Source organism: Drosophila guanche, unplaced genomic scaffold (genome assembly GCF_900245975.1).
Source record: "Drosophila guanche unplaced genomic scaffold, DGUA_6, whole genome shotgun sequence".
Classification (NCBI taxonomy): Eukaryota; Metazoa; Arthropoda; class Insecta; order Diptera; family Drosophilidae; genus Drosophila; species Drosophila guanche.
This window is the reverse complement of record NW_022995751.1, coordinates 4,579,790-4,605,751: the sequence shown is the minus strand read 5'-3', so window position 1 is coordinate 4,605,751 and position 25,962 is coordinate 4,579,790. Positions and strand designations below refer to the sequence as shown.

Here is a 25,962-nt window from a genome sequence, read left to right as displayed (position 1 = left end):
TATTTAATTACAATATTGGGTGCATAAATTTTGTTTCGTACTATCGTGGGCTGACTTTGATCATCATAACTCTACAATTTTATATGTTTATGGACACCCCACTTACAAAGCTACGACTTTTTAATGGGAAGTTTACACATAAATACACATAAAACATTATCGTACACGTGGGTTTGCCCCTTAATCTATTTACATTGAAATTTCTTGGCTCAAAAAACTGTGAAGAGATTTGTACAACAATTTGAATATTAGACTTCTCTATGGAATTTATGTGATTTTAAATGGGTTCACTAATGCTACAAAAAATTAGCCTAAAATGGGTATTATGTTTGTATATTTTGATAGACTTGAACAGGGTTAGTAGGTTCATCATTGGCATCATTTGGTTTGGGGAGGGGGATCTTAGGCTCTAAGACTTTGAAACAGAGAAAACAGACACCAACTTATGTTTAGCGACTAGAACTGTGCTGAGATATAATGCAAGAAGATTGCAATTAAATTTTTCTACGATTTGTTTAAAATTTCTACTAAGTAGCTTGTGGGGCCGACCGATCCAGAAATCTGAGCTCAAGCATTAAAAATCGTTCCAAAAATAAATTCGGCAGACAGTTTCTGCTTCGTGTGTTATTTTGTGGTTGAGATCGACTTAGACCCAATTAGTGCGCGTCGTTGGCTATAACGCATCGTTGTGACTCTTCGATATGGTCGTTTCAATCTGATCGATACGTCGAAATGATGGCATATAGCTCGAACTCGCCTGGGTCACAATCGAATTGTTTGAGGAACTCTGCAAGGGTTTGGGCGGGGAAAGTTAAAGATGCTCTCTCATGGGTTAAATATTTCTTTATTTCGTTACCTTCTTCTGGCGATAGGAACGTCCTCGTACACGTGTGGTATTACGTCGCACGGGATTCACATGCGTGGACTTTTGGGACAGGCGAACCGAACTGAAAGTGCTGCCGCGATGTCCGCGACGAATCTGCGGCGATGGTGTGCCAGTAGCTGAAAGATTAGACAATTAAGAATTTATTTATGGAAGAGCTTCCATTTCGCTGAAACTTACGTGTTCCGGCGATGGCTGTGCTACGCTTGCTGGCCTGCAGCATGCCAAAGACCACGGCACTGAAGGAGCCATGATGGGAGGTCTGACGCTGAAGATTTGGTGTCTGAGCCTGTGGTATGCCCGCTGGCAGGCGCACTGGGGAAATCAGTTGACTCTCCGTAATGCCCTTGGGATGCACATAGAAGGTGGTCATCATGCCCTTGCCCTTGACATTGACTTCACCGCGTTTCTAGGGGGGAAAGGGATTCAAGTTAAGAACTTAACAAAGCAAAGCGTGCGCCACATACCACACAAGTGTAACCCCTGGAGCAGAGCAGCTCCGCTGTGTTGGCCGACACCTGGACACGCCAGTTCTCGCCCGTGGAGTCCATGCGAGAGGCCACATTCACGGTGTTGCCCCAGATGTCGTAGACGGGCTTCCGGGCTCCAATGACACCGCTGACCAGCGGCCCACTGCAGATGCCGACGCGCAGCTGGAAGTTATTGAAGGCATCGCCGTTGATCTCCTCCAGCTTCTGCTTCATGGCAAAGGCAAACTCCACGAGGTCGCACACGCTGTCCTCGGAGGTCTCGCCGCGAGCACGCAGACTCTCGTGATTGAGACCGGCGGCAGCCATGTATGTGGCGCCCACAGTCTTGATTTTCTCCACAGAAGCGAAGCGTGGCTCCTCCAGCAATTCATCAAAGTCGCCTGTAAGGACACACATGCCATTAGACAGAAGTTGGACAGGAAAGCTGGGCAAAAGCAAAGCATTTAATCAATCAACTCACAGATAATCTCATTCAGGATGCGTATGCAGGCCTTGCCATTGTCAATGTCCTCGGAGTAAAAGTCCTGGAAGTTCGGTATGGAGGCGAACATAACGCCGCACAGGTTGTGCATCTTCGAATAGAGCTCGTCCGTGTGCTCGTCGGAGAGGTAGTAGGCGGCCACGTGGTCCGGCAAAATGTTCTGCAAAAACCGGCAGTTTAATTAATGAGCCACAGGCGGGGGACAGGTGGCAGTTACCTTAATTAATGTGTCATTAAGCGCACGATTAGATTTCATGTTGGTCAGTTCACGCTCCGCCTGTTCCTTCCATATAAAGTCCAGACGTGAGGTGACCTAGGGAATGCCACAGCATTAAGGGGAGCTGTCACAGGGGAATCCTAGCTGCAGCTTACCTCCACCAATCGGGCATGATAGCAGACCATTATGAGGAATGAGATGAGCAGTATCAGCATTTGCACGCCCAGCGGCATGCCCAGCCGGGACAGATCCCCCAGATTGAAGACATCCCCCGTGCTGAACTTGAGCACAATCAGCGTGGTGTAGAAAGCAACCATGCCCAGTGCCATCAGCGCCTTGACCAGATAGTAGAGCTTCAGCGCTGTGGCCAGCGAGACGAGGCAGAGCACCCAGGTGAAGACCAGATACTCGGGATGTGCGCACTCCCCCTCGATGTCCGTGGTTCGGGGTAACCCATACAGATCCACGTAGCTGAAGTTGTTCAGGGAGACAATGTGCCCGTTGCTGGTCAACGTGTAGGGACGATGCGACTGCTCGAATGACTCCAGTGGCTGTGTGAGGTTCAGGGCATTCGCCAGGGTGCTCCGCATCAGCTCTTCGGTGGGTGCATTCGTGATGTTCTCATTCATGAGGGCATCCACCAGGGAGGCTGTTGCCGCGCCGCTGCTGGGCGTGCTGATGGTGATGTTGTGATGAATGGTGGCCGACAGATAGACATTCAGCTTGTACTCCTTCTCCGCCACGGAGGCATTCGAGGAGTACAGCGCCCGTCGCAGCAGCCGCGAGTGCTCGTCCGCGGTGCCAATGTACGTGGAGGAGGGACACAGCACCAGACCGATGGCACTGAGCATGCACATGGAGATGATTACACCGCAAATGAACAGCGTGCGACGCTGCCGCTGATGCACCAATTTGGCAGAGTTTACCTTCAGGCAGCGTGGCAGTCCTTCAAAGGGGAAGGTTATAGCTGATAGAGGAATGCAATTCGAGGGAAATGTCTCACCTGGAAACTCTTCGGCCATGACCAGCACACAGCAAAAGGTGAGGACAACCGTGCCCACCGATAGGCAAATAATGAGACGCGTACATCTCGGAATAATGATGACCTGGCACAGCACCATAAATATCCAAATGACAAACACACAGAGCATGTTGGAGCTGAAAGGGGGGGGGGGGGGGGCGAGGTGGAGTAGGAGCAAAAATCAATTAGCAACAGTTCATTAATTAAGAACAGGCGGGGAGGAGCTGTGGGAGCTGGCCCATTGTTTGCTTTCCATTAGCCTGGGAATACGCACCGAAACATATCCTCGCGCAGCTGGCAGAACTTCTGCTCCTGGCACTTGTCTTTGAACTTCAGGGTCCAGGGATTCAAATACTCACGACGGATTTCCTTATTCGAATTGATTTGGATGTTTTGCTCTATGAATTCATCGATCTATAAGAGGGCAAAGATATAACTAAAGGGAAGAGGGAGAAAGTCTGTCCTACGCTTACCTCCTCATCGAGAACTGTAACTGAAACACGATGCTCCTGCTTGGCATCCACGAGTATGGAATCAGCACGATTGAGACCCTCTTCGGGACTGTTTAACTATGGAGAAGAGAGAGTCAACGATTAGCTACCTAGAGTGAAGCTTTACCTAAAGATTAACTCACATTCTTAAAGGGAATCTCGGGTATCCAATCGGTGGTGGACTCATCCTCGATAATCAAACCCTTGCCCTCGATTGCCTCCGCCAGATTCTGAATGCTCGCGCCATTCCGCGGCCGCAGCTGCTGCTCCAGCGTTGCGGACATCATGGCCGTGGGTGAGGACACCGTGGACATGCCAGCGGGTGCGCCAGCCACACTGTTGGCACCTGTGCCCGCGCCAGCGCCGCCATTCCTCAACCGCCGACTATCCATGGCCACGCCCTCGACCACATTGGGCAGCGAGTTCAGGGATATGTTTTTCTTCTGCTGCTGCTGCAGCAGCAGCGCGGGCTGCTGTGCGGGCACCGCAATGCTGGCTGCATACTCCAAGCTGCGCCCATCGATGCTGGCGCCATCGCCGCCCATCGCGGCTGTGCCGCCGCCAATGCTGCCACTGCCGCTGGCCGATATGGACTTGGGCAGCGCGGGCGTGGGCGTGGGCACCGCTGTGGGCGTGGGAATGGGCGAGCCTGCACACGTGCCCGAAGTGGAGGCAGCAGCCACGCTGCCAGCCAGATGGGCGCTGCTCCGCGTGCCAAAGCGTCGCTTGGGTCTGCAAAGGAAGTTAAGGATTAAAATGATTCCTGGATTCTGCTCGCTCCATACTCACCGCAGTGGCTCTGTGCGCTTGATGAGGAAGGTCTTGACGTTCAGCATTTTCAGGTGATTGTCCCGACTGCCGCCGTTGCCCGGCTCCACCTCGTAGGAGTCATTGAGGCACTTGAGCGTGGCCTCCGAGATGTGAACGCGTCTGCAGAGGGGGAAGGAGGAGAGGTTTCCCAAATGTAGTTTTGGCCCAAAATTAAATTCAAATATTTGCATACGCTTTCAATGAATGCTGCGTGGTGGTGGTGGTGATTTTTCCCCCCTCTGCCAATTTTCTTGCCACTCGAATTTTTCTTTTGTGTTTTCTGTGTGGGCGTGTGGCTGCCACACCCCACCCACCCAGTGTGTGTGCACCTCATAATTGGGTTCTGGCTCTTAGGGTCTGGGCTTAGTTCTTTAGTTCTCTTCTGGTTTGTTCTGTTCTGTTACTGGTTTCTGGTTACTGCCGCCTAGGCCACAATTACATCAAAGCATTTTGCATTAAATTGAGCTTTTCATTGCTGAGGCTTTTCATTTTCATTTTCATTTTCTGTTTCTGTTTCCTTTTTCATTTTGTGTGTGTTGCCAGCTTGCGGTTGCCTCGAATTTCTCCTCTGTTTTGCTCTCTGGCCACTGGCTCTGCTCTGTGTGTGTTTTGCATGCTATTATTTTGGTTTCTTGTGTCTAAACACGTCAAGCCAGCGAAAATTGCTCACCAATTGTTCAAGCAGCCCACAGAGAGAGAGAGAGAGAGAGAGAGAGAGAGCAGCCAGAGGACCCACCAAATTGGCCAATTAAAACCAGAGATTTCTTGGCCAAAAGTGTAAGTTGTTTAGCCTTTTTGGATTGCAACAAGAACTACAATTCCCTGCAGCAATAAGGCAATTTAATACAGAAATTTCAGCAGTGGATCCTATGACAAATAATGATATTTCGTTGCATTGGCAAGTTCATCTTTAATTCCCTCTATGCTGTAGCGAACCCCGTTTATTTGGCAGGTTCCCTGCCCTAATTTCGATGGCAGCTCACGCAGTTGTTTCCGTTTCCTCCACCCCGAGCACACACGCAGAACGTGACTCGGTTTGTACTTACCCGGGTATGCCGCCGGATTCCATGTGATTTGCAATGATAACATCATTAGACCAGACGTCAAAATGCCATTTCTTGTTACCCAGAACGCCGCACATCACCGAGCCACTGTGGATGCCGATGCGCATGTTTAGGTCCACCTGCAATTGAAAGGCAAACTTAGTTCCGTGCCTCAAATATGCAAGACCAGGCAGGACACACAAGAGCCACATGGCACTTGCCATACTCTACTGTCAGTGGTGCCGTTTGTCAATCATTTAGTCAGAGTTGGCCAGTCAATCGTGAGAATGGCGCAGCAATTAAGGCGGGGACAATTATGCGAATGCAGGCGGCATAAATCCCCAAGAATCTGGGGGAATTCCCTTGCACGTTTGCTGCGGCAAACCAAAAGGCAACAAAAATCAATTAAATTCCACTGTGTGGCACTTTGTCGTATGAAATTTTCGCAGCTCTCTGGCAGTTTGCTGCCTTTGCCATTGCGCGTTGCCTTTTGCTCTGCTGAGATTTGCATACAAATGAATTGTCAACACGTTGACAATGCTGCTCCTGCTGGGCCAGGGTCGAAGACAGCACACACGAGATTGTGCAGCAAAAAAATAAAACAGAAAACCCTCAAAACAAATACACAAAAAAACAGCTGCAAAAACTGCAAAAAACTGGCCATTAAATTTGTCGAAAAAACGTGCTTAAAAAAAACGCCTGTCAGCTGCCTATTGCTTGCTTCACAAATTTAAATAGAACAACTCCTGGGGACACTTACGTGTGTGTGTATGCGCACATCCTTAATGGCCTTTATCATGTGCAGGCCAGTTTCCACGCTGCACACAGCATGATCCGGCCGCGTCTTCCAGTTGTCGCTCTCGAACTGCGACACACAGTAGTAACAATCGCCCAGCAGCTTTACACGCAGGCAGTGATTGTCCTGTAAGGAAATTGCGTTCAATAAAGGATGGGCACACAGCACCCACACAGCTACATACCTCGGCAATGCGATCGAAACGTGCAAAAAGGTCGTTTAATATTTTTACCAACTGTTGGGCCGAGGTCTTGCTGGCCAGCTCGGTGAAGCCCTGTGGAAAAAGTGAATTTAGTGAATAAATATTTGTAGGCTTCAGTCTGGCATTGACTCACCTTAATGTCAGCAAAGAGTATGCTCACATTATCCATGGGATAGACATACAATTTGTTGAACTGCGTCTCCACTGTGGGATCCGTGCCCTTGTACATTTCGCTGCGTATTTGGTTGTTCACGATGTTTGGAAGGACTGCAAAGGGGGAGAGCAAAATGCAATATAAACTCAAGGAGTAAAACCAAGCAGACTGGCCAAAACCTGCTTGAAACCTCCTTAGACCTAAAACTCACTTGAGTCCAGCAGCTTTTGGGTGCGCTGCAACTCCTTTTCGGACTCCTTCTTGTGCTCCATTGCCTTGTGCGTCTCAATGAAGGCCAAACGCTGTCCGCGATCTGTCAAATATTTGGTGTACATGCCAGCCACATTGATGGCCGTGTACAGAATGAAGTTGGCAAAGATCTGAAACAGAACGCAGTCCGCATTGATGCTGGCCTGCGGGAACACAAAACAAACCAAAGCGAGGGAGGAAACATGAGCTGAGGTTTGGACTGCGGGAACTTTTACTGAATTTACCTCGCCGTGCTGCAGCTTGATGATGGTGATTACGGCCAGGTGGCAGCTGGCGGTGATGGTGCCGCCCACAACGCACCATTTCAGTGGCAGCGGCAGCATGGCATACGGCACAAAGATGACAAACAGAATGTACCAGACCAGGTACTCGCGATCGGCGAAGCCCACGCCCTGGCCAACAAATCCTGGAATAGCAGAGGGCATAGCCAGAGAGTTGTAAAACATTTATGACTGCCGAACGTTTGAGGGCCGGCAAAAGGATTTTGATGGCCTATGCAGGTGACGTGCATGATTTACGACCCATACCCAAAACTCACCCTGGATATTGAAGAGCACCCACGTACAGACCGCGGCCCAGTGCAAGTAATTGTTGGCAAAGCAGCGCCAGTAGCCGAGGAAGCAGATGGCCATATTGGCAATGCCACAGCAGGTGGACCAAGTAATGGCCGTGGCCATTGATTCGTACTGCAAAGAGGCAATTTTAATGAAAAGGGAAAGGCCACAGAGAAGTTAATTTTGAACCCACCATCGTGGCATCATCGTGCTCTAGGGGTCCCTGTCCCTGCTGCCGGCGGCGCAGCATCCAGACGAGGGCCAGCACAATCTTCAGCACAAAGTCCACCACATTGACGATGATCAGCGACTTTTGCCGCTGGCGGTGGGTGTACGTCAGATAGCTGCGCTCCAGGGAGCTCTGCTTGAAGGAGTTCGTCAGCGAGGGACAGAGTATGCCCTTGACCACGTTGCCGCTCTTGAAGGCCGAGTAAGTCTCGTTGTTCAGCGGTCGCTGTGGGCCACCAACAGCGATGCTCGAGATGGAGGCGCCCGACTCCAGTTCGTGATCTGCCCGGAGGGAGAGAGTGAGAGCAACTCTTGGGGCGGGCGGGGAATCAGTCTTAAATGCTCACCAAAATTGCTGTTGCCAAAGATGCTGCAGCTTTCGGTGCGTCGCTTGGGGCCGTAGGCACGCTTCGCCTCCACAATTCTCACCGATTGCACTCGCAGAGGCGTCTGCTTGACCATGCCCCCCTTGAGGCCGCCTCCGGCCAACATGGCCTGCTGCTTCTTGCGCAAATTGGACAAAATTGATGTGGTCGAGGCACGCAGCGAGGGTGGCAGGTCGCCATTGTCATCCATTGTCTGGGCACCGTCGCCGGGCAGTCGTGGGATTTTGGACATGTCCGGCGGTGCCGCCGCCGCTGCCATCATGGCTGCTGCTAGAGTGGCTATCGTTGTCGTCGTTGGAGTGGGCGTTGCTGCTGCATCCTGCTGTGTTTTTTGGTTTTAGTTTCGCTTTTAATTAGTTCTAAGTGCGTGGCCACATATTGACTTACCTCCGAGGAGGCGGAGGAGGCTGCTGCTGGAGCTGGACTTGCCGCTGTGTCTGCGGCCGTAATCTGCTCATCATCTGTGGTTTGCGCTGCGGGATTACTTAGACCCGGGCCAGCGTCGTCGTCGTCGTCATCGCCCTCCAGTTTTAGGTCGTCAATTTGTGCCAAGGCAATGGCGCCCTTGTTGGCGGCGCGACGCAGCACCACCCTGTCCTCCTGATCCTCCTTCTGCTCCGACTCTGGCTTGTCCGCCTCTTTCTTGTCCCCACCGGCGGCGCGTTGCTGGAGCTCTGGCGGTGCGGAATGTGTCAGCGTGTTGCTCTGTCTGCGCTGTTGCAGCGCGCACAAAGGTGTGGCGCTCAGTTGTCGCAGATGCACTTCATCCGACACCAGCTTGTCGTCATCCATGTTGAGCTGCTGCTGCTGCTGTTGCTGCTGTTGGTCCTCCTCCGCGCTTCTGCGGGAGAATAAAGACACAAAGTTGTGCCCGTAAATTTCAATGTTCCCTTTGAAGTTCGGTGTCTGCATTCTAATGAGGGTAAGCATTCGGCTCCCACACTCCCAAAATGTGAAATTTGTGTGGATGGTAAATTAATTTGCCCTGGTCTGAGGTATGTCTAGGGTCTGCGCCATAAACCTTTGATTATTTCTTTGATTTTATGTATGCCAGAAGGGAGAGAGCAATCAAATGTGGCGCTTTGACACGCTTAAAGTGAGTTATTTCGGGTGTGAATCATGGCAGGAATTAACCAATAAATCCTTGAGTGTTTTTCTGTGATTTTATAGAACATATTTTACGTTTCCCGCTTCAATTTCTCATACACTTCTCGGGTAAAGAGCATTCTCTAGTCTCTGTCCAACATTCCTTCACACTCTTGCTGGCTGTTGAATAATTTCTTGTTTATTTGTCTGTTGTTTTGAAAGGACACGCGCGCCCTGTCGCACCGGATATGGTACGTACGCTCCGTATGCTTTATAGCAGATTACTTGAACCTAAATTCCCCGATGCGATGCCGCAGCGGAAATACACACACAAAATGGCGGGGTAGCAGCAGGGCCACTAACGGGAAAATGTCTGAGCGCGCGTTGATGTCGTTGTCATTATTCAAATTAGCATTTAGACACTCACACACACGACTGCACACAGGCAGACACATACAGGAGCGTGCAGGCACGCATACTCACACTCTGCCCGGAATATAGCATACTTTTCAGGGCAGGCAGCAGAGAGACAAATAATACAAAAAAAGGAAAAGGAAAACTACATGCAAGTCCAACAGCAGAAACATGGCCCATAAATCGCAGCTGAAGCCTTAGCCATGTTGGGAATATCTTTGAATGTTGCATATTTATGTACATAATATACACGATGCTAGGAGTACATGGAGCACATCGATTGTGCCATTCTTCCTTCGGCGTTTATGCTTTAATTTAATTTTCATACAAATTTCATTTCATTTGCCTTTGCTTTTGCTCGTTAGACTTTCATTATGTGCCAGTTACGAGCATTATCAAACTTATCTGCTGGCCAAAGAGACGTGCGTTTATTTTGGGATTATTGTTTGTGCGGTGCCAGACAGCGTGGATCATGCTCGTATTTTACTACATTTACTGTCCCTACCAATCGATGTGTAGGCCGCTCCACACTGCTGTGTGCTCTCTCTCTCTCTCTCTGTGGACTGTGCTTATCTCTTGTTAACTTTATCTAAGCACACTCCCACGCATTATATCAGTTATTATTTTGCTATAAGAACAGCAATTGATGCATAATTCTACAGACCTTAAAATGTGTTGATTCATGTTTGAATGTGGAGAGAAAATAAGCATCAAAACATTCGTTTTGCTGTTGAAATAAAATGTAAATGGAATTTTCCCCTAACAAAAAAGATCGCACTTCAAGTGAGCCGAGTCTGTTGAGATTTTAGCACCTTTTAATGTTTCAATCATCCAAGCGACATTTAGCAGCCTCTCCGGCTGGGTTTCTGTTTACACACCTGTAAGTTTTGGTCCAATAAAACGATATCACATGCCTGAATCGAAAGAGATCACGTTCCGTTTCATTGATTAACACATTGGACCACAAACCAGTGTTTGCACGCAGCTGGGAATCGGTGTGGAGTGGACAAAGTTGCAGGGGTTACTGTGGCGGATGAGTAATAATCCCAGAGATAAACAGAGAACACGAAGCACACGAATCCGGTCGCAACGAGTCGCGTTTTATCGCCAGCAAGCGAGATAAACTTCTAATATAATTATCGCCTATATAAATGTGTTGATAATGGCGCAACAATATTCAAAAAAAATAATAAAATCGATAAATCGAACTGGGGGCCGTCTCCGCTTCGAACATATTTTGAATCACTTTTCACTTGCAGAACTTTGCACTGAAGTTCTTCCCCTCTACGTCATCTTTTTGGGTTGTATTAATGTTGCCGTTTTGGATCTTTCTTTCTTTCTTTCTTTCCATAAGCAATGCACATATGTTATGTCTGCTGAACTGGCTTTTGTTTTTCACTCGAGTGACGCTCTTTTATTTCATTTATATATTTCGCGTCTTTCCCATTGAACTGGCATTTGACAACTGAGCGAAACAAATATTGGCATCGTCTGGATATAATGTGATACTCTGGGTGGATGGAGCGAGGCTCTCCCGCTCTCTCTCTCTCTCTGCTAGCTGCTGCCTCTCTGGCACGCTAAGTGAAATCAGTTTTGGTCAACATTGTTGCTGATATGGTAATTGACGAGAGCTTGGTTGCTGGCCCCAGCGATAACGACAGCGCTAATGATGAGGATGAGGATGATGATGAGTCCACGCAATGTTTATCTGCAGCAATTGGTGGATTTGCTGTGGGGGTTCTGATCAGCTCTGCATCCTTTACACAATTTGCCTCCTGGCAGCAAGTGTTGTAGTTTTTGCTGATCCGAGTTCCTTCTTTTGTTTTATGAAATTTCCTGTCCAGGGCCTGCTGTTTGTTGTTGGGTTGATGTCAGAGGCATGTCTGCACTGTTGGCTTTTATTTATACAGACAGCCGTTGGGGTTTTAGTTTCAAGTCGCCAATCAGTCCAATCTCCTACCCTTACTCCTGCTCCACTTCACAGCACCCAAGGGGGAAGTGAGAGCAGAGTGAGGAAGTGAGCCCTTTTTATGAGCTTTTGTTGGCTTGTTGAATTTATGGCCATAAGAAGCTTGTTAAAGCACATTATTGGGTGTGTAACAAGTGCTGTGGAAGGGTGTGTGTATCCGTTTCTGTGGCTGCTGGCTGTAAGTGTGTGTGTCTGTGTCTGTGGCTTTGTTTGCTCTGCGACTTACGTGTCTTGAGGGGAGGCAAGCAGCTGCTTAGCTAAGTAGATTAAAGTCATATTTACACGTTCAAGTCTCAACCACATTCACCCTCTCTCGCCCTGCCTGCGTTAAGTGGCAGCAATTAACACTTGACATATTTATGCTTAACCCAACCCACAGGGGTGCAACCAACTGGTGTGTGTTTTCCATGCATTATTGCCATGCCTCCAGAAGCAGCAACATTGGCGCCTCCAACTAACTGCTTGCCAAGGCTAAAGCTATCGATATGGCAACCAAAACGATGTCTCACTCTCCCACCCTCTCGCTCAAGCTGCTTACTTTATTTATTAAGCGTTTAAGCCCTTCCAAGTGTGTGTGTGTTCCGGCATGGGCGTGGCTCTCAGCACAGCTGGCGCGCGCTAATAAAGGTTGCCATGGCATGGCTGCTGCTGCCTCCACTGCTGCGAGTGGGTGTGGTAAATATTTAGAGATAATTAGTGCAAGATTGACGCAAGACGATTGCCAAGGGGACGTTGCCTGCAGTGGATACACTCCCCGAATGCCTAGAGTCATCGAAATGAAGCCAAAAACTATTTCATTACAATAAACCATGATTATGGGCATCATTGATAATTAATTTAAGGCACGAGGCCAGGCCAAGGAGTGCCAAAAACTTAGCAGCAGGTGTCCCCTGTCCCCCCTGTCAATGACTGTGCCCTAAGCAGTACCTTGCCCCGGTTATGGCCACTGTCTATGGCTAGTTCATTTAGCTAAGAGTTCAAGCACATAAAATGCCCCCTCAAGGAGTCGCCTGTCGCTACTTGGGCCACTGTGTGTGTTTGGCTCTGTGTCTGTTGGATTTGGGTTAATGTTGGACACTGGTCAACATGGGTGTGCAGGCCACAGAGGACAAAGGACAAGCGCAACAAAGCAGCAGAGAGAAAACCCATAAAAAAACGGCCACAAAGGCGGTGTGGGGTGACCCACTGGAGGTTCAATCAGAGTTGGACTTTAGACACTTACAAAATGATATCATTTGGCATAAAGCAAGAGCTTCGCTACGCATTATTATGCACAAAATGCGCTTAGGCTGAAAGACGTCTTTGATGTCCTTTTTCCCGCTCAAATCAAAGCGTTTTTATTTCACGGACTGCTTCTGATTTGGGTAAACACACATAAAGGCGGAGTGTTGGCATTTCGTGTCGTGTCCGACATGGAACGAGCAGCAATCAGAGTCAAGGAGCAGCCGAGCCCCAAAAGGAAAGCAGCAACCAAAAAAAAAAGGCAATAAGCCGTATAAGTGGCCACTTTTTAAAGCAGCAATCAAGTTACCAAGTATTTGCCAGCCAGTCAGCCCTCCGTCCAGCCATCCTATTCGAAAGCCATTAAAATTGACAAATTGTGTGCCCGTGGCTCTCGCCACTCTGCCGATTTTTGTATTCCGCGAACATTTTGACATTTACCAGCGAAATCTTGAAAGGGAAACACGAAAACGACAGTGCAAATGGCAATGGCAAAGGGCGGAGTGTGCAGTGTGGATGCCTCATAAAAGTTTGGCCAGGACATGGCTATTTATGTTTACGGTTAACTAATTAGCTTTCCCCGCTGTTAAAAGTTGTCTACCCATTAAAAGTCGCGAAATGTCTGCCAGCTACTGCCGTGGCTTCATTGTTGATGTGCCTTTCGGGGAGCGACTATTACGACTTTGAGGACACGTTTGCCAGGCATAACTGATGCCTTAAAGTAGATGTTAATTAGCTTCAAGAGTCTGCCAACTATTGCTTCTGGTTTAGGGATTTATTTCTAAAATTTCTCATCTTTTTCCAGCCAGCTCTTAATTGCTGTTTCTGTAGGGCATCCACCAATTCGTTGTGCAGCATTTCGCTTGTGCGTTTGTCATTAAAATTTCCCATTTTGTGGCCGGGTGTTTCGCTATGCGAAAATCCGCTTGGCTTCTACCTAGTTTCTCTGCTGTCGCCTTTGTTGTGGCTCCATCTTCACTGCTCATTCTCTCTGCCTTTCCCTGTCTCTGATTTTGTCGCTTGTTGTTTACTTGAAGTAAAAAATTTGCATAGAAAAAGAAAATTTGCATGACATTTCAGGTCTTTACTGACTGCTCCTTCTTCCCCTTCGATGCATAAATGCTTCGACCAGGCCCAAAAGGGTGCTGCCAAAAAGTTAAGGCAGCGCGTAGAGAGCAGACCTTGGTGAGGTTTTTCTATTTAATGGGAATGCAATTCGTGTAATGGCCCCTTCCCGCTTAAAGCCAGCGCACAAGTTGATTGTCTGTGCATTATTATGCAATTAAAAATGCATAATTCGATTAAGTCACGAGCGAGCAGCACAGTCCTTTTGCCGTGCCACACACACGACAAGCGCTTCTATGGTTTAAATACCCACTGAACGAGCACTGACAGCAAAGGCCATGTTGTGTTTGCTCAAAGGAATGTGACAGAGCGGCTAAGGAATGGCATAACAAAGGGAGAGTTAATAGCTGCAATATTTATGAATAGTAATTAAAAGCAAACAAGTTCTTGGCAGCTTCCTTTGACTCATTTTTGGTTAAGTTTCAGTGAGCACTTCCTAGTCGTTATCCCATTTTAATCTGTGGTTTTTTTTTCTGCATTACCGCAAAGTGCAAAGTCAGGGACTTTCCTTAGCCAACTTGTAGCTACTCTTTAATTGCAAGTTGTTTCTGCCACACACACACTTAATGCTGCCTTTTAAAGGCTTGCGCGAGTCCTTGAAGCGAGTCTCTCGTGGGGGGCAGGAGTCTGATATCGAGTGGCCTGGGCAACGGAGACGGCAGCTTTGTCAGACGCGTCGCGTCGTCTGTTGCCATTTATAAAGCATAATTGAAATATGAGATTGACATTGAATAGCTCCTACCCCCCGACACCCTCTCCCGCGCCCATGTAGTGCCTGTTGTTATTGGTGTTTGTCGCCCTTTGTTGCCTTGGCTTTGCATCTGCCACAAAATGGCATTGTGTTCGGATAACACATTGTTCCATGGCAGCGGCGGGAGGGGGTGCGGCCGGAGTTGTAGTTCCATTTAATTGATTATTGTAGGAGAACAAATAACGACTCTCAGATTTATTCTTCATTTGTGCTGCAATGGAATGCCTGAAACCGTGCCACACAGAGGCTTTAAGAATGCATGCCACAACATTGTGCCGTGCCACACACACACTCTCAACCTCAACCTCAACCTCAACCTCAACCCAAAGTGTCTGTCTGTCAGCACTCACCTGAGGCAAATGCGCTCCTCTTCCTCCTCCAGTTCGACACTCATTGTGCGTCTATTCGGATGCTTCAGCTTTCCACCTTTCCTTTTCTCCGCCCAACGCCTGCTCCTCGTCAAGTGGGAGTTTTAGCTGCCAGCGACAGAGGCAGCGAGAGAGAATCCTTGGGGTTGACAGCAGCTTTTTCCCGACCAACCTCCTGCTGCTGGCTGTGCTTTAAGCCGCCGTCGCCTCAAAGCGTTTTAAGCTGTTGTCAATTTGCCTAATGCTGCCACAAAATGTGGGGCAGGAGGCCCCAGGTTCTCCTCTCCATTGGCGACAAATGTGCAGAAGCCACTGCCAATCCGGGAATCTGTAAACAGATAAGCAACAAATCGCATTTAGCATTCTCAATAAAGCTCCAAGACTTTGCACTTAAATTTAATGCAAACAAAAAACTAAAGAGAGAAAATTTCACTGCCACAGCCACACACCCTCGTGTGGGTCTCCCTCCCATTCACATTCACATTCACATTCACATTCACACAGTTAACAATGGCAGTATATAATTTAATAAATAGTTGCAGTTGACAGATTTCAAGTGGATATGGGCAGGGGCAAGGAGCAAGGGAAAAGCGGACAGAACGAGGGACACTACATGTCAGGCAGTGGCAGTGTACAGATATGTATGTATATGTAATGTAGTACCTATAGAGATGGGGACAAGTGCAAAAGTGTGCACAAGAAGGTGGCATAAAAAACAAACGAAAAAGAAACAAAAGCAACAGAGAGCGAGAATGGCAGCAGGGAAGCGCTGCTTGGATGCTCTTACTCAGAAAGTGCAACTAAGAATAATATTTACAAGAGATTCTCCAAGAATTCGATCTACGATTAGTTCATCTTAGATGCTGCCACATTTGCCTCACGTTTATTACCCGTATGTATGCCCAAAGTGCGAACTACAAACCATACTTCGAATTTGCAATGCCCACAGTCAGAGGCACAGCAAAATGAGCCTGGCATATATATATATGGCATATATGTTTGTCACTCTGTTACTGTGCCATTTAAACTGTCGCCCCGCTCTGTTATTGGGTGGCTGTGGGCCATGCGAGTGTCTGTTGTGGGGTGCCCCAACCCCATGGCACACAGCAAACACTAGAAATGTCAAATGTTTTTTTGCTCAACACAGGAAGAGGCAGCAGCAGTAACAGCAAGGGGAGGAGCATCATCAGGAGCAGCATGGACCCTGCAGAGGCTGCTTCTTATGTGTCGCCCTTTTGCTATGCCATTGCCAGTCCATGCAACATCAAGTCAAATTCAATCAGAGCCTGCAACTCGCTGGCCACTTGGCCATTGCTATCTGCGGTTCGCTGCCTGCCTGCCTGCACCACAATTGGATGAAGCCAAGGCGTACACCAGCCCGCTTATTACTGAGTCATAAAACACAATTTAATGCCATTTAACAGGATGCACTTAACCGTCATCGTACAGGGTGTCTCTTGGTCCTGTGCCATTTCTCATCATAAATGTGTGACAGATCCCCCACACCTCGCCTGCTGCCATCTGCCATCTGCTGAGCATGTTTTATTGCCAGCGTCGTGCACATATTTTGTGTTTTTTATGTGTTGCCGTTGCCCTGCAATGATTTATATGCATCCTGTTGCTCCACAAGGAGCAGGCTTGGGGTTGCATACTTCTGAGGATATTCCTGGAATTTCCGCTACGCTTCTTTCATTTCATTTCGTAACGTATCGTTTGGCTCTTCGTTTTGTGACAATGTAACCAGTTTATGCCGTTGCCAGCCAAGTTTCCGCTTGGTCTAACGTGTTGCCCCAGTCCCCCCCACACACCCAATGGCCACCCACTGGCATTGCCGATTTCCTGTCGCTGTTCCTGCAACGCATTTTGCGGGCAGCCCCATTTCTGTTACCCTTTTCTGAGTCGTTCTTAAAATTTGTTTAAACACAAAACTGTCAGCGGCAGTGGCAGTGGCAGCGGCAGCGACGCAGCAGGTGCTAGTCCAGGAATAGGACAGCCACAACGCATGGCAGGTCCTTTTGTGTATCTCTTACACACACAGAGACCAAAAAGAGTTTATGGCACTTGGAGCATGCAGAAAGGGAGAGGGCCAACAAATTGACTGTAAATATTCTTACGATTTTGTTGCTTGTTTTTTGTTTGTGTTTTGTGCTGCAGCTGGGCTGTACAAATTTTGCGAGCTGCGTCAAAATGTCAGGCATGTCCCGGCAGCCGATTTATGTCGCATTCAGCAAACACTTTGTTTGGTGTCCTGCTAGCCGTTCGCGCGGCAGCAAAATAATTAAGTTTCTGACTCATGTCGACACCAGTGGGCACAAAGGCGACTCAACTACTCATCGTGCTGCGTGCATCGGGGTTGGGTGCAAGAGTTGCTGCCAGGGACATGCATACGGACAGGCCAAAAGGATTGCAGCTGCCTCGTGGCACCTCCTGCTGTTCCTTCTTCTGTTACTGCTGCTTCCATGCATTGAGCCAGCGATTTATGTTGCATGAAAGGAACGATAAACAAACAAACAAAATGAATCCAGCAATCGGAGTTGCCCACTGGCAACGGCTTATCCAGGCACGGCACCCTCAGGGTGCACCCTGGACCTGCTGCAGTTCCAATTCCTGTTACTGGAGCAGGATGCCGGGCAATTATGCGCTTCTTAAAAATAAATTAATGACCCAACGCGAATAAGAGATGGCCACGGGGCCACGGGGCCACGGGGCCGGCATCCACCAAAAAAAGAAGGCCAAAAGCAGACACTCCTGTGCAGGTCCGAGAACTCTCGGAAGCCTTTTAATTAATTATTGTAAGCGCATAGCATAGTTGGGTGTGAAGTGCTCTCGGGATAAGCTCCATCTAGGCAGGGGCCAACGAAGTGAAGTCATCATGGTTGTACGAGGAGAGAGGTTGTTAAAAGGGCAATTAGCAGGTTTGAAATTGGTTTAAAGTGTAAATCTTAAGAATAACTTTTCTTACAATATTAACTGCATTTTTGGCAAATCCAATTGGTAACATTTTGACCTTTTTGCATATATATTTAGCATAGTTTCTTGTTCCAATTGATCAGAAATTCATAGCCATTTTGGTATATTTTATGCCAGTTCTGTTTGCCTTTGAAAATTAATTACTTTTGCACATATGCAGCTTCTGTTTAACAATTAATTATAGTATGAAAGGTTTCATTTTTGATGGATCACAAATTCAAATTGGCATAATTAATATTTACTGCTGGCAGCTGTAGTATTTAGCATTAATTTACTTCATTTCAATAATATATAAACAAATGCCAGGCCGCTTCTGGTCGAAAACTGTTGCATACTTTCAGGCTTTGCATTTTAGATGTTCGACCGGCGCCCATTTTAATGACATTTAAAACTGATAAATAAATATTTTCGTTTAGCGCGCCATCCGTGTGTGGGTGGGTGGCAAACATAATTTCTTATTCAGTGCGTTTCAATAAATAATTAGATGCTTGCCAGCTGACAGCGCTGCAAATTGAGGCCCTAATTGAATTGGGAGGAAATGCCCGCCGCACGTGCATAAATTGAAACGTTTCCAGAGACTGAGCGCGCTGACGGCAGGCGGATGGGTGTCGCTCAGAATTGTGTGTGTTTACGCTTTTGGCAGCACATTTTTGCCATTTACCACTGGCTATTTATTTTAATTTTGACCCGCAAAATGTCTGCTAATCATGGCATACGCTCGTTTACATTATGCGGTTTGTGTTTTCCTGTCTCTTTTCCTCTTTCCTTTTATTATTGTTGTTGTTGCTGCTGTTGCTCTTGTGGCATGCATTGGCTGTGACTGCATATTGCATGACTTGCCATAGAAATGCTTTTACGGGTGCCCCTAAGCAATGGCGTTCTGGGATTTACCATTTACCATTTAGTATTTTATCATTCTTCAGCGTAAAGTTGAATCATTCGGGATGTTGGGAATGCAATGAGAATATCTGGAATATTCCCCAATCATTGTTTGAATATTCACACACATCAAATATTTGTAGTGCGACTGCTGTCAAACGACTCAATAAAACGACGACTCCCCGCAACTGCAATAAAATTCCCAAACCCAACCAAATTATTTACTCCAAAAAAAGAAAGCGTTCACTTTTTATGAACCACTCAAAAGGGGTTTAAACACCTACCCGGATGAGGGGAGATGAGTGGGGGGGGGGGGGGGTTTTTGTGGTTTTAAACTTTATTTAAANAAACTTTAATTCAACAACAAAGCTGTTAAAATGAAAGAGCAAAAGGCCACATCAAACGCATTGCACTAAAGTGCCGACATTGTAGCCTCCCTTCAGAGCCAAACCGTTTGTAAGCCTCCCTTTAGATCCATCTTTTGAAATACCAACCCTTCCAGCAATGCCACTCTGCATTGCAGAATATTTTTAAATAAAATACGTTTCCGAGACAAACTCAACAATTTGTGGCATAATTTAAACGGCTAAAGGAAGAGCCAACTGAAGGGGTTTTCACTGACTTTGAGTGACGTTGAAGCGTGCCTTAAATTATGATTAAACAGGGAATTAAATGGTTTGTGTTTAGCCTTAATGGCAGCATAGCATCATCCGACACAGCACACAGGCGGAGGCCGAAGCCGCCGCTTCACTGGCTCCGTGGCCTGCCTGGAAAATTAATGAAAACTGTGCGAGTTTCAATTATGTTTTTCTACTCTTTTCCAGGGCTGTCTCTTTTGCGCTGCTGTTGTTTGGACAATGACAAACTACTTGCATGTGTGTTTGGTTCATTTCTTTGTATACTTTTCGTTTTTGCTATGAAAATGATTATCTTTCCATTCATTTTGTACGACCACGTGCCACCTTAAAGCGAGAAATTTAATACAAAATTAACTCGTTCTTCGCTGCTCGTGTGTATTTAATTTTTCAATTATTATGTCTTTATGGCTGTTTGCCTTGGCAGCAACTTGCCCATTTTGTTTTATCGTTTCTTTCTCTTGCTGTCAGCTTTTATACACATTCGGCGCAGACCCAATGCGTGTGTTTGTGTGTGTTTATCAAAGCCGCAGCCCGAAAATATTCTTAAAGCGAGCGGCACCAGAAAATGGGTAAATAAACGGGCAAACCAGTAAGATACAGGGGCACAATGGGGCCACGCGGTTCCCTCCTCAAAGAGACCCGTACCTTCCGTACTGCCAACTCAACCATTTACAATAATCGAATCGGAGAGCAACAATAAATTGTTGACAAAAAAAAAACCACTTGTAAATTGCACATAAAGAAATGGAGAAACTTCTCGAGTTGCCTGTACAATCATTTTGGACTTCAGCAAAGATGCAGTTGCATAAATAAAATATGCCACCATGGGGACCAATTACACACAAACATTTCTACAGCTCGGATCCAGGTAAAGGCCCTCCTATTATTTCTGCTTGCAGTGGAACTTCTTGGCAATGTATGGAGTGGAAAGCTGATTAAAACATTGAGCAAAGTTCCGAGCAAAGAAGCTGCTCTTAAGGCATTCATTCCAGGTAGAAAAGGCAACTCCTGGGTTCATCTTTAGTGAAGTGGAAAAATGCAAGAAAGTTGACTCTGACTTGAGGTAAAAAAAACAACTCCCCAACGTCAGATTAGCCGTAGATAGACGCAATTTCCAATATAGTTTTTCAGTAAACTGAAAGAAAAACTGCAACTTGGTCGACTGGTCGTCTGGCCCTTTGCAATTGCAGTTAAAGTTTTCTATTTTTCTGCCTCACTCCCTATTTTTTTCTGATTGTTTGCCACTTGAGCGGACGCTCTTCGATGCTCTGTACCGCTTGGAACTACGCTGCACGGTCACCACTTTGTGCCCAAAAGCAAATAAACAGCCAAACTGAATAAAGTGAATTTTTATCAGCTCCACAAGTAGACAACAAGATATTGTTGGCAACACGCCCCCAGCCCCACCAACCGCTGCTTTTGGGGATAGACTCGTGTGTGAGTATGTCCCTGCTCGAAAATTGAGCATTTTAATGGTTTGCATGCGAGTTTGAATGGTTTTTGCTCTGCTACAGTGCAGGCCATTAAAACGGAATAGAGGGAAAAGCGACTGCCAGGCATAAAGGGGTGTAAACTAAACGCAGAAGAAAGCAGATTCATGTATTCTAATGTATCTTTTAATATCTCTTAATATATCTCTTCTGCTCAATGGCAGATATCTTTACGTTGCAGTTTGCTCGCTTGACTGCCAGTGGCTAGTGATGTGTGACTCATGCAGAGGTCTCTCTCTCTCTCTCTGTCTCATATTATGACACTCTCTGCCTAAATGGCTTTAATGTGCGGTGCCTTTTAAGGCAGCCAAAAGCTATTACAAGCCGCCAGATCGATCAGCGACTGCCGAGGCCCCACTGCGAAATTGCATTGAAAGAATGCAACTCGGAGGCAACAAAGTTTTCCAGTTCAATGGAATGTGGAATCAAATCGAGTTAATTTAGATTCGGTTATTAGTTTGTCTCAATTTCTCCGTGCATCAGTAATCTTTCCGCTGCCAAATTCCACGGGCATGTCTACTAAAAATGTATTTTTACAATTTGTTTATGTTTTTTCTATGGGTTTTTCGGTGATTTTATAGCCAGCAGCGGCGGCTTAAGTGATTTCGGGGCGCATTACGGCTTTCAGATGTCAGGGAAAGCGGAATACCGTCTGTCTGTCTGTCTATCGGTGCAGGAGGACTGCAACTGATGGAGCAACTTCTCGGCTGCCATAAACCGCGGTGGCTTTTCTGGCATTGTTTGGCTTTTCCTCGTCCTCGTGCCTTGTTTTCCACCGTTTTCGATTGCTGCATAGCCTTGGCAGCAATTTGAGAGACATAAACAAAAGAGGTGGAGAAAAACTAACAAAAATAACAAAAAACCAAACAGAATTAAATGAGAAATTTTGGTAGTGAAATGGGAACACTCTTTCGCGTCTTTGATGCCACAACGAAGTGTAATTCTGTGCCTAATGTTTCCTATTGATTTCGTGTTTTTATTAAAAGTATTTCCAGCTAGGAAACACGCACCTCTTCTGCATAAGTGAATCTCTCTACTCTCTTTAGTGATCGTTCCTTCTGTTTTGTATTCGTATTTCTGTTTACAAGCTGCCTGCTTCAAGCCACTAATACCCTTTGCCATAAAGTGCATTCCGTAGTCAAAGCAAAACTGCAATTGTTACGCGGTTGGCCATTGCAGCCACAAGTTGTGAGCGCGGCCGAAACTAGGCTACAATGTTTGAGCCACAGCAGCAGAAGCACCACCAGCAAAACAAGAACAATTAGCACAGCCCAAAAGCTGCCGAACCATAAGTTTTTCTTGGCAACAGACACACCGACACACAGGCACACAGGAGGCAGTTCAGTTGAGTTTATGTTGCTGTCTGGGGAGCGGTTTACCAAGTCAAGTACGAGTCCCGTTCGCAAAAACTCTTGGCAGAGTTTCGTCTGGTCTAGTCAAAAGCTGAAACTAAATGAAATGCGGCTGGGGGGACAATTATTCTGTCATTTATCTGTTGCGAGTAGGGTAAAAAGTAGCCAAAAACTTTTGCTTGATTCTCCCTATCTGCTCGTGTATATCTGCGCCTCCTGTGCGGTAAACTTTCCCTGCTTCTTGGCTGCAGTGAAAAGTATATTAAGTATACGCCATGACATCCAGTCCCGTCCCAGGCGGATACTTTACTTTTATTTACTTGTCGCTGGGCATATTAAATTCCTGCTCCTGCTCCTGCCCTCCACTAAACAGCCTAAAGTTGAATGAATGAAATTTCACTTTCAAGGCCTTTCCCATCGAATTACGTTTGCGGAGGGCAACGCCATCGTCGTTGCCGCCACGCGAATTGAATTAAATTGTGTGATTGAAGCATAAATAAATTGATTAAATATGTTTTTTGCCCAACTGAAATACCATAACAGATTCCCAGTAAATGTTTGTCTGGGTCCAAAGTTTCTCGTTAGATTTCTCTTCCGCCCCGAGGCATTGGCATTTGTTCAACAGGTTTTTGATCCACTTGCCAATGCCGGAACTCGACCTTCTTGAATGCGTCTTATTGATTCAATCACAAAAATAACTGCAGGATGTTTCGGATTCCTTCTTTGTACTGGCATCTGTCTGTCTGTGTAGTGCCCCTGGCTGTGGCTGTGGCTCTGGCTCTGGCCACTCGTTGGTGCATCTTGTACTTGTATCTCAATGTCAAGGCTGAGCCTGAGCCTGCCTCATTATGTATACATTTCAATTGCCATTGGCCTGACGAATTGACAATGAATCGCACTGGAAGGAATGGCAGATTATTCTCCATTTGATTGTATGAGAAAGTCGCACACAAAAGCAGAGAATTATCCCACAGCTTAACATGGTTTGGGCTCATCTTTGTACTGGCACAAGCAGCTCTAATTAACTAGCTATTAGCACAGAGCGTCCGAGTGCCAGTCTTTGACTCCGTGCGCCTTCCACAAAGCAGCTTTGCTCCCCACTTAATATGCAACATTCTGCCCGTTGGCTTCATCAACGTCTCTCCGGTTGCTTTTTACCTTTTAGGAACTAATCCTGCCACATGCCACCGGCTTAGCCGCATAATGCGTCAAATTGCTAATTAAGAACTGCAGTAGTCGCAACTTTTTTCCCATTCTGTTGGCCCTCACGATTAGTCGCCCTGTCATTAGGGTGACCCTCACACCACAGAAACTCATTTTTTGCTTGCGTGTTCAGACATGACCAGGCGCACATTTGATTATGACAAACAGGCACACACACACACACACACACACACACAAGCACACTCGCTTACAGGACCCTCACACACATACCAATTAGCCGAAGGCGTGTCCTTAAAGGCTGAAAAGTAGACTATGCTTTTGTGTGTGTGTTGTGTGGACTTTGGCTACAGCTACTCGGAGTACAAGTTTATTTGGGCCAAAAATTGAACGTCCTGCCACAATTTGTGTCACGTCACAGTCGCAGCAGTGCACAGTGGCAGAAAAACCAATTAAGAGCTTAAAGATGGAGCCGCAACGGGAGAAGGATTATATATAGAGCGGGTTGAGGCTGCACATGCCTATTTTTAGGGTCAACGCGCGGGGTCAAGCACATCACCTGGCCAGACCAGACACCAGGCAGCAGGCAGCAGGCAGCTGAGGTGTCCATCGGGGTCTAATCAACCCTCGGATTCGTGCATATTTACAACCTCAAAATGTATTTGCGTCTACGAAGCCGAAAGAGTTGTGACGGCTCCGAGTGGAGTGGTGTGTGTAGTCGCAGGTTTTTTGGAAAATTCAGCGAGGCTGCAATAATGCGAATTGATTTTCATTCCCAGTCGTAGACAACACCACAACAAGCTACCCAACAACAGGACACAACATGGACCCATTCCCACTGCGCATCTAATGAAATATCTGAAAAAAAAACTTTGCAAAAATTTCGATTTTTACGCCTAAATACTTGGGGAAATTGTTGATTTGATTCTGGCCGCGTGAAAACTTTTTAATTAATCGGCCCACAACTTTGGCGAGTGGCTCTAATTTGTTGTGTTATTGCTGCTCGTAGGGGCTCCCGGATGTGGGATCTTGGATAGGCCTTGCCTGGCCAAATGTCAAAACGTGACCCAAAAGCTGTTGTTGCCGGATACGGACGTGACAGTAATAGGTCATGCTCGAGTCGATTCGATTCGATTCGATTCGATTTTTCGGGCCTGGCTAGTCCCGCCGAATCAAAAGTTTGCTTTATTTCATTTTGATTTGGTATTTTTGTTTGGTTTTGTGGCCACATCAATTTACCTTCACTTTTGCTCTGTTCAAAGTTGTTTTTACAGCAAAAAGTTTTTATGTTTTCATTTGCAATTTACAGGACTCGGGTGCTCGAGTGAATAATTCCATTAATTTGTTATCAATTTCAAGCGGTTTAGTGTCGGCTGATCCGTAAACCAATGAAACTTTTTCACTTTTACTTTAAAATCACTTTAAAGTATGCAAATATTTAGCCAAGATTCAATATTTTCTTGTGTTAAATGGGGTTTTCCTCGATGTGCAGTGTAACCTTGATTTGAATTAGAAATTAATTGGATTTATGTACGCTTTGCTTGGCATTTGTCGCACAATTTCCCGCCGGGAATCACTTTTCGGGATGGGCTTCGGCATCTCCATCGCTATATCCATCGCCTCAATGTTATTCAATTATAATTTCTTTTCAATTAATTGCATTTGAGCTAATTACGCGCACTTAGCACCTTGGCTGGCTTTTAAACAGGACGCGAACGCGCGCCCAAAACGGTAATGGGACGGTTACTGGACTGCTCCGAGTGCTCGTTCCGGTTGGTGTGTTGCGCTGACAATGCGGCGTGTACGCAACTTCCTGCCGCACAGCGTCGCGTTCTTTCGGCTACTGAACGGCTGCGCTCGGTGCCGACACAACGAAATCAGGCGGCAACGAGACTTTGGAAGCAACAAGCGCGCACGCTGCTAGACCAGTGGGTGAACCTCGGGGGGGCGTCTCCGATATTGTTTAACCGTTAGCTGTGACATCATCGGGCGGATGGGGGGTGTTGGCTCAGTGTTAGATGCGTAATTAAAATGTCTGCATAATTAAATATGGGAGATTTGTTTTTTATCTATTTGACATATTTATTTATCGCATGGACCGAAAACCCGACGTGGACTTACGGCAACCACCTGTTTGCCCAGCAGTCTGTTAATGGAAGCTTTCTGTTAGCCGTTTAGCTTTTGTGAGCTTTTGTAAGCAAACACACAGCACACAGCCCCGTCGCACTAGCAGACCCTTGGAAGACCCTTGGAAGACCCTTGGTAGAAGTGGCAGCCAGAAATTCTGCCATTTCCTTTGCTCAGGAGATTCCACAGTCTCAAAGAAGATTTCGCAGCTTCTTCGCTCAAAAGAATAAGATAAGCAATTAAAGCAGAAACAATTTATCTACAAGAATATTTTAGAAGCAGTCTTAAATGCAGGGGGCTTAAGTGGGTTAAATCGCTTAGGAATGCATGAAAGCTCATAAACACAACGCAAAGCTCTTCGGGCATAAGCCGGATCTAATTTTG

The 25,962-nt window shown here is 46.7% G+C and overlaps 1 protein-coding gene across 1 annotated transcript; it reads right to left on the bottom strand.

Annotated features, from left to right (window-relative positions):
* Positions 1-25,354, bottom strand: LOC117587043 (adenylyl cyclase 78C). The gene is made up of 24 exons (XM_034277474.1): positions 24,691-25,354; positions 14,944-15,289; positions 8,415-8,868; positions 7,989-8,349; positions 7,607-7,923; positions 7,398-7,545; positions 7,084-7,265; positions 6,801-7,002; positions 6,569-6,702; positions 6,418-6,507; positions 6,198-6,359; positions 5,441-5,577; positions 4,374-4,514; positions 3,728-4,316; positions 3,567-3,662; positions 3,368-3,507; positions 3,076-3,230; positions 2,228-3,018; positions 2,073-2,168; positions 1,835-2,015; positions 1,351-1,754; positions 1,064-1,292; positions 857-1,002; positions 1-787 (listed from the first exon to the last, which is right to left on the bottom strand). Exons 2-24 carry the CDS (start codon positions 14,985-14,987, stop codon positions 674-676), a joined length of 5,313 nt encoding a protein of 1,770 aa, XP_034133365.1. The 5' UTR covers positions 14,988-15,289; positions 24,691-25,354; the 3' UTR covers positions 1-673.
* Between the last annotated feature and the right edge of the window lie 608 nt (positions 25,355-25,962).